Below are 14,216 nucleotides of genomic sequence, written 5' to 3' on the forward strand. Positions count from 1 at the left end.
ACATTATTATTTAAATGGTTTTCCTTTTTAAATTGACATTTTTCTAACATTGATAAATGTTTTCTTCCAGTGTATTTATCGAGTCCCCTGCCCATCTGCCAGCCAGCATTGCTGCATCACACTGCTCTGCTGATGGCTTCCATCTGTAATTGATTCCTGACTTTGATGACAGTGTTTTTGTCCATTTACGGAGTGGATCCCTTTAGAGTGGCTCTGTCTTCATGATTAACTCTGATGATGTGGTGTTTGTTTTCTCTTCTAGGTGGTGGAGACTAATCTGGTTGCTTTTGACTGTCACTGGATCATTATAAATGAGGTAAAGCCACCCCAGCCCTGCTCTCAACCACCACTTTTTCATACATGGTGTCTCAGGAGGCCTTCACCTCTAAGAGGGAGCAGAACAGGAAGTAAAGGTTCAGTGTACTGCATAAATGCTAATAAAAATAGAACCAAGGTTTTTTTTAATCTGAATTAAATAAATGGAAAAAGCCTTCCCTACTGAGTGTCTTTTAGCTTTTCCTGTTGCATGCACTGCCTACTTAGAGAGATCATCTTTACGAAAAGTTCAGTTCTTCTTTGTAAGCAATGTGAATCTCCCCCAGGGGAGAGTCTGCGTTCCATTTGTATTTTAATGTCTTTTTAAAAACTTTCATAGCTATCTCCCTACGTGAGGATTTAATGGTTCAGCATGAACATGAATCAACAAAGAACAGATTTTTTTCCACAAAGAAACACAACTGTTTTAAAAATCCAAAGACTTTTCAAGTTCCTTTAGAAAGTTTTCCTAACATTTTGCAAAGGCAATACAAAGGATGAAGAGTATGTTACAATCTAAGAAGATTGTTTCCTTAGCATTTGCCAGTCAAGATCAGCAAAGAAAACAACAGACCAGACCTGGACAAATAGTATGACTACACCTGGTATCATACTATGTCCTCAGAAGGATATGTTGACTAACCCTACCTCTTATTTATAAACAGATAGGGTATTTATGTACCAATGCCGCTGATGGAATTATATGATGATAAAATTGTTTTAGGGACAACATAGCTTTTAAATAATAATTTTTGTTTTACAGTCAACAAAATAGATTTCACCTTGCCTTGTTATCTGTTACAATGGATTTATTGTATAAACTGACAATATGACCTTTCCATGGTGTGGTTAAGGGGGAGGTTTTTATTGTAGATATGAGAGATATAATAACCAGAGGCACCTGGAAGAGTCCAGTGCACAGAGAGAGTAAAACACTGAACATAGTCAGCAGACTGGGTCTGGCCAGGAAAGGATCAAGATAAGAACAGTGATGGACAGAAACAACCAGAGAATGGAGAAAAGAGGAGGGGGGAGAGATGGGAAGAGAGGAGAATGAGAGAGAGAGAGAGAGAGAGAGAGAGAGAGAGAGAGAGAGAGAGAGAGAGAGAGAGAGAGAGAGAGAGAGAAAACAAAGAGCGATATTGAGAAATAGTGTTATAAGGAAAATGAGTAGCTGTGGGAAGGGAAGCCAGTGAGCTGGAGGTAGTTTAGGTTTAAGGGAGTTAAGTTAGGAAAAGGGCTAGGATGCTAACATAGACTTTGAAATATGACATAACAAGTATTTTTGATACTGAAGGAACCTAGAGGCCAGCATGCGCTTTGTATGCTAATAGGCACCACAGGTGGCCATTTGTCTCTTCTGCCAGTGGTAAGAGAAATGACTCCTTTTGGCAGAGGAAAAAGTTCCTGTGGGATGCTGGCTCTTATCTAACCACCAGAAATCCTCCTACAGTCTAGGACTACCATTTGCTCTCTTAGAAGTTGGTGTTTCCTTTGCACCTAGCACAACCTTCCTGTACTATATGTGTATCTCTTTTGCCCTGGAGTTTACAAAGAGAATTCAGTAAGGTGCCGTCTTAACAAATCCTAAAGAGTGACTCAAAAAAGGCTGCCACAGTAGCCACCTTTTCCTGTCACACCTCACCATCACTCCCCTGTAACTTGATTGATTAGGAAAGTGACAGGGGTATAGTGGAAGGCTGTAGGACATAATTGCTTATCCTCTCCAAACAGAAAAATAAAATACTCCTGTTCCAATGTTTCTCCTATACAAGGTTTCACTCTTTTTAGCTCAGGGTAAAGATACTGAAGCCCATCTCCCGATCTGGTCTGGGAGTGCAAATCTTTTGGCTTCTATGATTTGTCACTATATTTCTTATGCATTTTTTTTCTTTTTGGAGATTCCTACAAGCAGTCTGGGTGCACAAGATCTCTCTTCAATGACCTTCTCATCATGCTTCTAAAGTTTCTGTCTGAATGATTATATACCAGACTAGAAAGAAAACCTACAGTCAGAAGAGTTTAGTGAGCTTTTATAACTTTTCAGATAGGCATCCACATTTTTGTTTTTCTAAAAGAAAGCTAAAATTTGAAGATATTAAAAAATCCACCAAGTATCAAAAAATTATTAAGTGGAATGAATGGTATTTAATAGCAGTCTTACCAGTGTAAACCTTCAGTTACTTTGGGGTTTGTTTTATTTCAATAATTCTCCTTTTCAGTTATATTTTTGAAATCTCTGTTGTCTTTAGTTTATTTTGTAGATTTCTTTTTCTTTGTAAATAAGGAATCCTCCTAACCCCTGTTTTCATCTCACACTCAACTTCTCTTAAAGACCACATGGGTTTCCAGTAGCAGATCAAACAGGGTTCTTCTAACTTGTTTGTGTCCATAAAGCCAGCTAGGAAGATAAAAGTAGATTCTTGTCTCCTCAAAGGGTAATCAAACAAATGAATACAACCCTTTAAATGGGATGGTCATTCTTTTCCACCTTTTGGGGTACCCTTATATTATTTCTTTTTCCATATTCAGTTTTCTCTTACAGTGATACTTGAATTCTGAAAGTGTGAACATGGATAGAGTTCAAAAGTCAACTCCTACTTCAGAGGAAAGTTCCTTTTCATCGTCTTATAAGCTATATTATACAAACATAGTTGAGTAGACTAACATCAATGATGATGTATTAGCTACCACCTTGCAAAAGAAAGTATCCAATAAACAAATAAATCTAACTAGTTAATTACTCATTCAATATTAGCACTGCAGAAGGTGATAGAAGACCTCAATTATTTGCTCATTCTGAAGACTTTGCTATAAATGCTTCCAATGGTAGCTTCATGTTTACTGTCTTGAAACCCTTACTGTGTTTTACTCACAGTCATATTTTCTAGTCCATGAGGAATGTACCATTTCTCTCTAGCAAGGCAAAACTGTATAGAACCCCCCCAAAAAAATGTTCACAGTCTGTGGCATTTACATCAGCTATTATTTTGACCTGAGCCAATTAGAAGCACAAAGAATGAACATATTCGCAAGGAAAAGTTTTATCAGCCAGTGCATCCCAAGGTCAGCTCTTTCTTTCTATCCAGTTTCATTCAGTCAACTCATTGTCTTGAAGTCATCTTCAGGAAATTTTACCCATATCTTTCTCTCATTTTTTTCCACTTACATGCCCATTATAAAAATTAATAGAAGAATCATGATTTACCTCAATTTCAATAAAAGGAAAAAAAACATGAATTTTTCAAATTTGTTAAGAAGTTGAATATCTCCCAAAATAACAAACCCTCACCAATTTGCAAATGCCCATTTGACTGAACAGGAGACAGTGACTTTTTTTTTTTTTAGTTCAGTTTGCATAACTATGGTTAAGCAGCTAATTTTAAAACAAGTTGCAAAAATTTATTTAATCTTATTGCACCAATAGTTTCATAGAGAGGGATTATAAATCAAAGTTGACATTGTGCATTATGGCACAAGCTGTAGAAACTTGAAAAACAATACATTTTGTTTTAATTTGCACCAAGTACTTGGTACTAATGAGAGGCTGTGCCAGCTCACAGGGAGCAATCAATCAAGTTAGGACTTGGTGATGCTGCTTCTATTCTCCCTGCACTCAGTGGGTCCACCTCACAGCAGGCTTTCCATATCAGTCATAGCCTTCCTTCAGGCCCCTGGAGCAAATGGCTTCATGCTTTGTTGGTTTAACAAATGCCAGAACTTAGGTAGGAACTCACCTGGTTCAGAGGTGATGATGCTTCTCAGCCTCCTGTGCCCCTGATGATGCTGGCCCTGGCCTCCAATCATCCCAGTGACCTACAACAAGTTTAAGTAAGCCGTTATTCTCAGTCAGTGAGGACTGCATTTAAAGATGTTAAAGACAAAGCCTTTAGCTTGGGAATTTGGATTCTTGTTTTGAAATTTTAAAAGAGAAATATAGTAGCTATTTTGCCCTTTTTCCTACTTTAATGGTGAATCGAACTTTATATTCATAATTAAACAAGAAATTACCATTATGTTCCTCTTTCTACTGATTTTATTTCAGATTCCAATATAGTGTTTTCAAAAGTGCTTCATGTTAGTGTTGGACTTTCTGGAAATGTCACAGGGCCATCTCTGCCACAGCATGAAGAACACAAATCTATTAGGGAAAAAAAAAAAAAAAAAAAAAAAAAAAACACCATCTTTTCAAACTGCACTGTAACAGACTGCAACATCTTATTAGTGAAATTTACTGTCGGGATTATTTATCATTTTCAAAGCATCCTTAAGGATCTAATATTAAATCTTCAACTACTGATTCTATGGAAGGATATGGAAGGATGGTTTAGTAAGACCTTATCATTGGTTCAAGCAGTACATTTCAGTTTCCCAGAATTTACTGAATACTTATTATGATCCGGGAACTCTATTAGATGTGAAGAGATAAAAGAACAAGAAAGAGAGAACAAATGGAAAGGAGAAGTAAGAAACTGTTTTTTTCCTGAAATAATTGATCTAGTTCAGGTTGTCAACTGATTTAATAGATATGGAAAAGTCTTTCCATCTACCCAATTTCATTAATTTCAGTCCCAAGTTGATCTACTTCAAGGTTTCAGGAATGACTAAATTATAAAGGATTTGTTCTGGGCAATGTCTGTGGCTGTGTTCTTATCAGGTAAATTTTTGACTTTTCCCATGATGGGCCTTACACAGTTCAAAGTCCGGACTATATTCAACTATTAATGTAAAGTGAATATTTACTTGGATATTTTAATTCAACTCTTAATAATTTATGATTATTTGTAATTAGTCTTTGGAAAATAATGTTATGCTTTGTTCCTAAAGAAATAAAAATGAAAAGTCACCTGTTTGCTTTTGTGACAGTATTAATTGTCTATTTTTAAATATATGAAAGCAAAGACAGCAAGGGCGATGTTACAATTCTGATTCTTCATAGCACTTAAAAATCAGAACATTTCTGTATCCTTTTGTAGAAATCAATTAGCATATTTGCTGTGCTGGGGCCTCAAGAGACATTCCTTTTTCATAGACTCTTTCCTCATGGGATTGTTTTCAAAATCCTACAATTTAAATGTTACTTAAAGAAAGAAGAGAGCATTATAGATCCTGTTTGCACAAGAGTTTGATATTTAACACAGCCACTTACTGGGGGAATTTTTTTCCTGTTTTGAAAGGATTTGTGTTTTAGATTAACAGATCATTTGTCATTGAATGTTTATATGACTTGTATCTGCCATTCTGGAAGGGCACCTTTTGGAGAGCAGAAGAAAGTTCCAGTCAGTATGAAGTAGGTCCTGACCAAGCTGCCACACCACCTTGAAATTGTTTTGGAGATCAGATGTCAAAACTAAAATTGGAAGTAAAATGTTAGTTTCCTACAGAATGGCAGGTTCTTTCCTCTCAGAAAATTACTTTCATTTTCCTTCCTCAAATAATAACACACAAAATATATTCTATTCAAATTGGCATTTCTTCAGATTTGCTTGAAGTTAGACAACTGAAAACTTCATCTTAGGGAACATTTAGATGGCAACCGGCTATTTCTGCCTTTGTAGACAGACCTGGAAGAGTGTTTGTCTCCAGATGGAGGGTCTTAGGAGGTGTCTTGGGACAGAGGATCTTATTACTTTAAAACTATCACTAAACGCTAACATAATGTATGTTTACTATTTTCACTGCTATCATTCTTGGGTATTAATCTAAGTAATTACTGTAATGAATTGTAGCTACTTTCATAATTAGTGTACATCATTTCTTTTCTTCTTTGTGACATTTCTAAAATCTTGCATGAATAAAAATAATCTGAATGAAGAGCTTTGAATCATCTTGGTTATTATTTGTAAAATGTTATTAAGCAGTGATTCGTTGTCTTTTTTTAAAAGAAAATGAAATACCAGGTAAAGGAACTAGCATTTTGTCTGATACAAAGTAGGCATTTATTATTTGCAGATTTTGATTTTAATGTGTTGGCTTGCAGTTCCTTACCATGTGAGGTAAAGATGCAGATTGTAGTGTTTGATAAGTTTGGGTAAATAATTATTTGCTTAGGAAATAAGAACAATATATTTTTTAAAAAATCAGTGTATCTTTTACTACCTTCTAGATGAAGCTTCCTGGCTATACAATATGGAATTTTAAAACACTGAAAAATATGGCACAGCAATATTGATATTAATTCACTTTAAGGGATTTTAGATTAATATCAAATATGAAAATAGAATTGACTGGACACTGTTTAATTCTGCTTTGTAGGCAAATGATGGGAAATTCGAAGTACCTGACTTTTGCCAAAGTTTAGGTGGCCAGTGAAATGATATAGACTAAGAGGGAAGGAGGGCAGTTAAACTGCTGAGAGACATGGTCTATGGTGTGTTAAGGATTAATCACCTAGAACTTCCTGATTTTACTGTGGATACAGCTGATGGCAGGTGCTATTTTATTTTTAGAAAGACCTTTATTTGATAAAGAACATAAAGAGTGGATGAGTTTTCTGGTAACCTGCCACAAAGAATAACAATTGTAATTAACATGACAGAGGGAAAAAAAGAAAACTCTTGTAGGTGTCTGTTTCTCTGTCATTCAGTATTGGTTCCTTGGATATGCAGGAATGCAGTCCATAACTTATCCCATGTCAAATAATTTATTTTCCTTGCATTAAGACTCACTTGACACCAATAACTTGCTCGTCATAAAAGCTTCACTGGCTTAAAAGGTTCCAAATGGACATGATAGAGCACACGGTGCTTTAGTAAAGACTTCTGAGAAAAAGAAATTTGTGTTTGTCACTTTTGTTCTAGTCCCAAGTAAGACAGGTGTATACATAAAGCACTATCATTTTTTATTATTTCTATATCTGTTATTGATCCTAATCTTCATATCTAATTTCAGAATAGTTACATGTAGGTGAAGGAAATAGAGGATACATTTCTTAGCGTTTGGCAAGCACACATACACAAAGTCAAATTCATTTACATAGCACTAGGTTTTGTTGACATGATTCACTCCATGCTAATCAAGAGAACTTCATACGTTTATGTAACAACCACAGCAAGAAGTTAATTCTTTCATCAGTAGTTACTGAGCAATCATTCCTTGCATAAGAAACATATGTGGATATCAGTAAAAAGGTATTTTAAAGTAGTCTCTCCTTCTGATGTCTTTGCTTAGTTTGTGTAAAATTCTCAATTTTTTTTTGCTAAGAAAAACATGGATCCTTCTTACATTGAGTCTCCCTTTCTAGGTACACAAAATATCATGAAAGATATTAACGAATCATAAGCTATAATTGAATCTTATTTTGTGAACTTTCAATATTTTTCTCTTATGCTTTGAGCATAATTGGTTATTAAATTGCTTTTAGTAAAGCATATTTAAGCCACATGGTCCATGTAGACTTGTTTAGGCATACATGTTCACAGTTTAAAGTAACAGAAAGCAGGTATGATTGAATTCACCATTTTGATAAATGCACATAACTTTCACTTGAATGCTAGCTAAATATGAAGTACATGTGTTAGGGCAACTGATTCCTTTGTACCTCCCGATAACTGCTCAGCCATTCTTTTGTGTTTCTGCTATTATATTTAAGAATCTGCTAATTCTTCCACTTCCTATCTTTTAGGAAATAAATGATGTGGATGTCCAGGAACTTGTCAGAAGGTCCATTGGAAGGTTAACAATTATTCGGCAGACATTTCCAGTCCCCCAGAATATAAGTCAGCGCTGTTTCCGTGGCAACCATCGAATCTCTTCAACACTGTGTGATCCCAAGGATCCCTTCGCACAGAATATGGAGGTGTGTTTTAAAGGGCGGGGTGTCTCCCAGGGAGCATCTTTAGGGGCCTGAGATGACATCTCTGAGTGACACTAGACAGGAATGGCATGCATTATTGTTCTTGGGCATGTTCCCTTCCCTGGCATCTAAGTGCCTTTGGCAGGGATGGCAAAGAGCCTTTGTCTTTGATCCCTTTGATCCTATTGTTGAAAATAATGCCCACTTTCTGAATATGAATACAATGAGGAAATCTTACTTCCTTCTAAGTAAGCAGATACAAGGCAATTCCTAGAGAGGGGACTGTGATTGACACCCATGCTGCACTTCAAAGTATTAAGTGAATAGAATTGTTTGAACACCGTGCAATAAAAGACGTGGATATTTATTCTCTTTTAAAAGAATCTCTAGATTGAAGAACTTCAACTTTTAAAAAAAAGAAAGAAAAAAGAAAGAAAGCTTATTTAAAGTTCAAAGAGTGCTGTGGTGCTGTGTGCCCATAGCCAACTCACAGGAGAGACAGTGTTACCTTCTCTCTCTCTCTCCTAAATACAGAAAGAATTTCAAATTAAACACAATTTCCTGAATCGGAAACTAGAGAGCACCAAGTTCTCGAAATTACTCAGGCGCCTGTCCTTTAGACAACTCCCTCCTCAGAGCCTATTTCTCTTCTTTTTGAAGGAAAATCCTAGCAGATACTTTTCTCTTGTACCGGAGATCTCAATCTGTCAATTGGAAGCTGGTGTTAGAGGAAGCAGGCCCGAGCAGCAGGGCGCCTGGAGAAGTTCTCCAGCTGAACAAAAGACAGGAGGAAGAAAGAATCAATTTGACACACTCACTTACACGTGGTCAGTAGAAGGCTTCACAGAAAAACAGACTTTCATGCTACAGCAGTCCCTATGTGTACTACAGTAGGGCTGTGTTAGCACTGAGAATATTTAAAGGGTGGTGCTAGATCTCAGCAAAGATTAGTCACCATCAATTTTGCAAATTAGGAAAATATCAAATATCCCAGAAATGTAATCCTTCAAAATGTTTAGTATAGAAAGTATTTTACTACCTACAAGTGTTTGAACTATGTGGAAATATAACCCTAGAAAACTAATTTATCTTCTGTAATAGCTCATAAGGTAATTTTGTAAAACCACATTTTTGATAGCTAATTCCACAGCCCTTCTTCACTTACAGGTTATTTAGAAGATTGCCATTTACCCTAGCGTTTCCTCGTATTTACTGGTATTAAGCCTGTGGTACCAGTATTGTTGCCTATTGCATTTGCTGTTCCTTGCTGGATTTTAAGGGAGGGTAGCTTTAGCCTCTTCCAGATAAACTACTGTGAAGCCTCAACGTGTCTGTCTAAATGTTAGTGCCTTTGATAATTTACATTTGTGATGGATTCTTTGCATCATAACTGATTATGAGCATAATTGCTATGAAAATGGTAGGAACGAAAATATAAAATAATTTAGAAAATTAAGAAATATTCAAAGCTGTTCTTGACCCAAGAAGTAGCAGGAAATATAAACTGCACTTAAGAAGCATCATCAGCTGCCTTTTATGGAAAACAGAAAGCATTAAGGTGCATTTGCCTAACAGTATAGTCCTTAGTTTAGTTAAACTGAGAACAAGTATCTCTCTTTCTTGGTCCCTACACTTAGTGGATGGATAGACAGGGGTTGTAGAGACCTACCACCCTGCCTTACACATTTCTTCATTTTGCTCTCAAATCTACAGGTGAAAGAGAACAAAACAATTAAGGTTTACTTTTTTTTAAATTGTTACATATTAACTTACTTCTTACGTATGACAGAATTATACTAAATATTTGCTAGGTGAAAAGGAAAACCGACAGAAACGTTTGAAGTATATTTTTGTGGGATATATTTGGGGTTTTGATTTTTGTTATTCTTCTCTCATAAAATACATCCCAACTGCAGTTACCCCTCCCTTTTGTATGGCAAGATTTACATAATTAAGAATATGAATTCAGAGCTCTTGAGTTTAAAGTGTTTCACTAAACACAGAGGGCTCCATACTCAGCCCGTCGTAGGTTCTCACTGGCTGATGGTGGAGAGCTCCTTAGGAAAAAGGGCATACTCAGTTCAGCTCTGTAAAGCAACACAGGTGAGTGGGACCACAGATTGACTTTTAGCTCAACATCTGCAGTGTCCAGGTAAAAATAGTGCCTAAGAAGACAAGTGTGCAAAGAGGGCCCAGGTGCTCACTAAAGCCAGAAATTGAATTCTCCATCATGCTGATCTATGTGCTGAGAGAGTGAGGAACCATGGGCCTGTGTAGTGGTCTCCTAGATATTAACTTTTAAATGTATTTAAAAAGGGTAGACAGGTTTGGGAAGCACTGAAGACACATCCCATAAACCTTAAATTAGTAATCAAAAACTGAATAATCCAAGATTAGCTGAAGTTGCACAATAAGTAACAATGACAATGTGAACAATGGAGTTTGAGAGAAGCAGCCCTTCCTGCATGCTGAGGCTTTGTTAGATTAGGTGCTAATGAAGAGAAAAAAAGAAGGCTCCCTGTATTTTTCCAAGAGAAACTGTCTTCCAGTTGATAGTGTTAAGGCTGTGAATGCAATTTAGAAATAGAAAGCTGGCTTTGCACAAGCAGAAGTCATTATAAAAAGTACTTCAGTGGGTTAGAAAACACGCGGGGTTGGAGATTTTAAGGGTAGACCTCAAGGCTTAAACAAAGCTTGCCAAATAATGTACAGAGCAATCAGTAACCTAGCAGATGGGATCACAATACCATTATAATGTGATTCAGGAGGAAAAGGGAAACTGTTCAAGAGGATCAAAGTCTTAGAGGTAGACTAACTATTATCATTTTCAAAACAAAGGAGAACAGTTCCTTTAAGTTAGTATACCAAATTTTAATCATTTATAATACTCAGCATATTTATATAAGGTGTAGAATATGTTAGTAAATGTTTTGTGTACTTTACATAGGAAAATAGGGCCTTCTTTAGAACAAGCAAGCTCAAAATAAACCTTCCTCGATGGTTTTTTAATCTGCATAAATGGTGAAGGACCACCAGTGTTACTCATTACATATTGGGTTTATATGGTGCCTGGTAATTTTCTTCAGAAACCACTAGGGAAGACATTGAAAAGTGCAGCAAGGTGGATACTCCTCAGACATTATCAATCCTAAGGTTAAAACACCAGTAAATTCTGTCAATAGAAAAAGTTCAAGTGCTAAAAATGTTTTCATATAGTTAATTAAAAAGTTATAGCATTAAAGATTTTATAAGATTAAAATATTTCAAATAACCTGTCAACCAAACTATATTTTTTTCTAAGTCACTGAGTGAAATTGAACAACCTACATTTGTCTATCAAATCTATAAGGTTTGATCGACCTAGAACGGACTTTAAGTGAATTCTGTGGCACTGAGTAGATTCTGGTGTCTACAGTCTGCCACCAACTGTTCTTTTCCTGTCAGTTTGAGAAGTGTGGAGTCAGAGCCTTCAAGCTTGACTGGGCACATATCCTCTGCATGGTCATTCACAAGCCTCTGTCCTCTGAGTGTCAATCTCCACTTGATCAAAACTGTAAAAGACATAAGCCTATGAGAGAAAGATTAACAGCATTATATAACCAAGGTCAAAATTGTTAGTATTGACTTGTAATAATCCTTAAGGTTGAAATTCCATAGAAATAAAGTAGTTCCACAGCCAATTACATAAAATCTAGGTGGAAGAGCCTTGGTCTGACAGCTGCTCAAAATCGTTACTTTGAAGGCAAATTCAATATGATCACAGTGCAAGTCAAGTCGGCTGTGAACCACTTTAATACAGTCTCGGACTCTGTGTCAAAAGCACTTTGCCAAGATCAAGAGAGAGATTGTCTCCCACTTCTATCTCCTCGGCAGCTCATATCTGCATTAATGTGTCAGTTCTAGTTACTAAACTTTTTAGGGAAAGGAGAAACAAGAGACAGACAAAGAAGAGATGTGATATGGCAAGCAGCCTAGAACCTGTACCCGGCAGTGATCAACAGAAGGGCAGAGGGTATTTCAGGGCAAGTGGCAGATGGATCCTGGAGGCTTGCTGGTGTCCGAGAACAAGTGTTGTGGCAGGAAAACTGTAGAAAATCAGTGAATCAGTTAGGGAAGAATAGATGCTCGAGTGTAAAATTGTTAGCAGTGATGTATGTTCGTACTTTCAGACCGTCATTCATGGGTAAGGTATAAGCATGTGTATAAAACCTGAAATCACCTTTTTAAATGCTGAGAAGCAGCTTGGCATCACAGTGTGGGAGGAGTCAAAGACCACATAAAGAAAGTGACCATAGCCAGGTGGTAGTGGCACACACCTTTAATCCCAGCACACAGGAGGCAGAGCCAGGTGGATCTCTGTGAGTTTGAGGCCAGCCTGGGCTACCAAGTGAGTTCCCAGCACTCGAGAGCTACATGGAGAAACCCTGTCTCGAAAAACAAACAAACAAACAAAAAATAGTGACTGTGAGGTCAGTAGATGGTGTTAGAAAGTAGCTGAGAGAACACGAAACTCAAAGGAAAAAGGGTACTTGCTTGAGGAGGGAGAAACAGACTAGGGGAACTAACAGGTCAGAAAAGTTCAGCACACATTTCTGGCCGAGCTGTTTGTGATGTAGACACATGGAGAGACCTGGACAGGGGTTAAAGACATCAATCACATGTCAGTATCAAAGCATTTGCCTTTATGATGAGCATCACTACTCAGACAACATGCCTTAGGTATGAAAAGTACTGTCTGACTGCAGTGTTAGACATGGGAAAACCCTGCCAAATTTCTCGTGTCTTAACTTCTGTCATAGTCACCTGACTTTCTTTGTCTCATTCCTTGACTTATTTTGACAATTGTTTATTGGAAGCCAAGTATGTTCCAGGCTGTTTGGTAAGTCAAGAGGATATATAAACAAACAAACAAATAAATAAATAAATAAATAAATAAATAAATAAATAAATAAACAAAGGTACAGAAAAGAAAGGACATAAAGCATGTATCTCCACTCACCACCTTAGAGGAAAGTTAGCACTACAGCAATTTTTAATAGAGAGATGAACTGAGTGTTCTTGGAGTCACATAAAGGGCGACTCTGTCAAGAGCTTCAAGACAGGAGAAGCCATCGTCTTCAGGGACAGACAGGGCTTCTCCTGCTTCAGTGGATAGCCTCATACCATGCACAGGAGAGTGGTCCTGGTTAAACACAATGAATCAAAGAAGAAACAACAATGGGATAGGCAGTTGGCAACAGTAAGAGGATGGGATGTCAGGATGGGAAGAGGATAAGAGAGTGTGGAAGCATTAGTGTGTATCACATTCCTCTATGAAACTGTCATGGAATGAATGATTTTCTAAAGGACTGCCTACATCATCAGGCAGAATGAAGGGTTACTGGGGATGAGTCTCCTACAGTGTAACCTTTGAACAGAATATGAAGGGTGTTAACTATTCAGAGAAAGAAAAAGCACATGGAAGGACTCTGTCAGGCCAACTCATATGAACACTCAAAGCAAAAGGAGAGGCAAATATAGATGAAGATGGAGGAAAGCAGGTGTGAGGAGTGGTCCAGGAGAGGCTGGGAAGTAGGTGTGGGGAGTGGTCCAAGAGAGCCTGGGAGGCAAGTGTGAGGAGTGGTCCAAGAGAGGCTGGGAAGCAGGTGTGGGGAGTGGTCCAAGAGAGGCTGGAAGACAAGTGTGAGGAGTGGTCAAGGACAGGCTGGGAAGCAGGTGTGAGGAGTGGTCCAGGACAGGCTGGGAAGCAGGTGTGTAGAGTGGTCCAAGAGAGGCTGGGAGACAAGTGTGAGGAGTGGTCCAGGACAGGCTGGGAAGCAGGTGTGAGGAGTGGTCCAGGACAGGCTGGGAAGCAGGTGTGAGGAGTGGTCCAGGACAGGCTGGGAAGCAGGTGTGGGGAGTGGTCCAGGAGAGGCTGGGAAGCAGGTGTGAGGAGTGGTCCAGGACAGGCTAGAAGGCAGGTGTGGGGAGTGGTCCAGGACAGGCTGGGAAGCAGGTGTGAGGAGTGGTCCAGGACAGGCTAGAAGGCAGGTGTGGGGAGTGGTCCAGGACAGGCTGGGAAGCAGGTGTGAGGAGTGGTCCAGGACAGGCTGGGAAGCAGGTGTGG

At 38.0% G+C, this 14,216-nt stretch overlaps 1 protein-coding gene across 2 annotated transcripts in view; it reads left to right on the top strand.

The window, feature by feature from the left end:
• Positions 1–14,216, top strand: part of Grid2 (glutamate ionotropic receptor delta type subunit 2) — a 1,417,491-nt gene that overhangs the window by 841,028 nt on the left and 562,247 nt on the right. For both annotated transcript variants that reach the window (XM_042273420.2, XM_042273418.2), the window contains exons 5-6: positions 263–316; positions 7,940–8,113. In XM_042273420.2, coding sequence (XP_042129354.1) covers positions 263–316; positions 7,940–8,113 — 228 coding nt within the window. The remainder of the gene's footprint in view (positions 1–262; positions 317–7,939; positions 8,114–14,216) is intronic.

Source organism: Peromyscus maniculatus, chromosome 3 (assembly GCF_049852395.1).
Source record: "Peromyscus maniculatus bairdii isolate BWxNUB_F1_BW_parent chromosome 3, HU_Pman_BW_mat_3.1, whole genome shotgun sequence".
In the NCBI taxonomy this organism is placed as follows: Eukaryota; Metazoa; Chordata; class Mammalia; order Rodentia; family Cricetidae; genus Peromyscus; species Peromyscus maniculatus.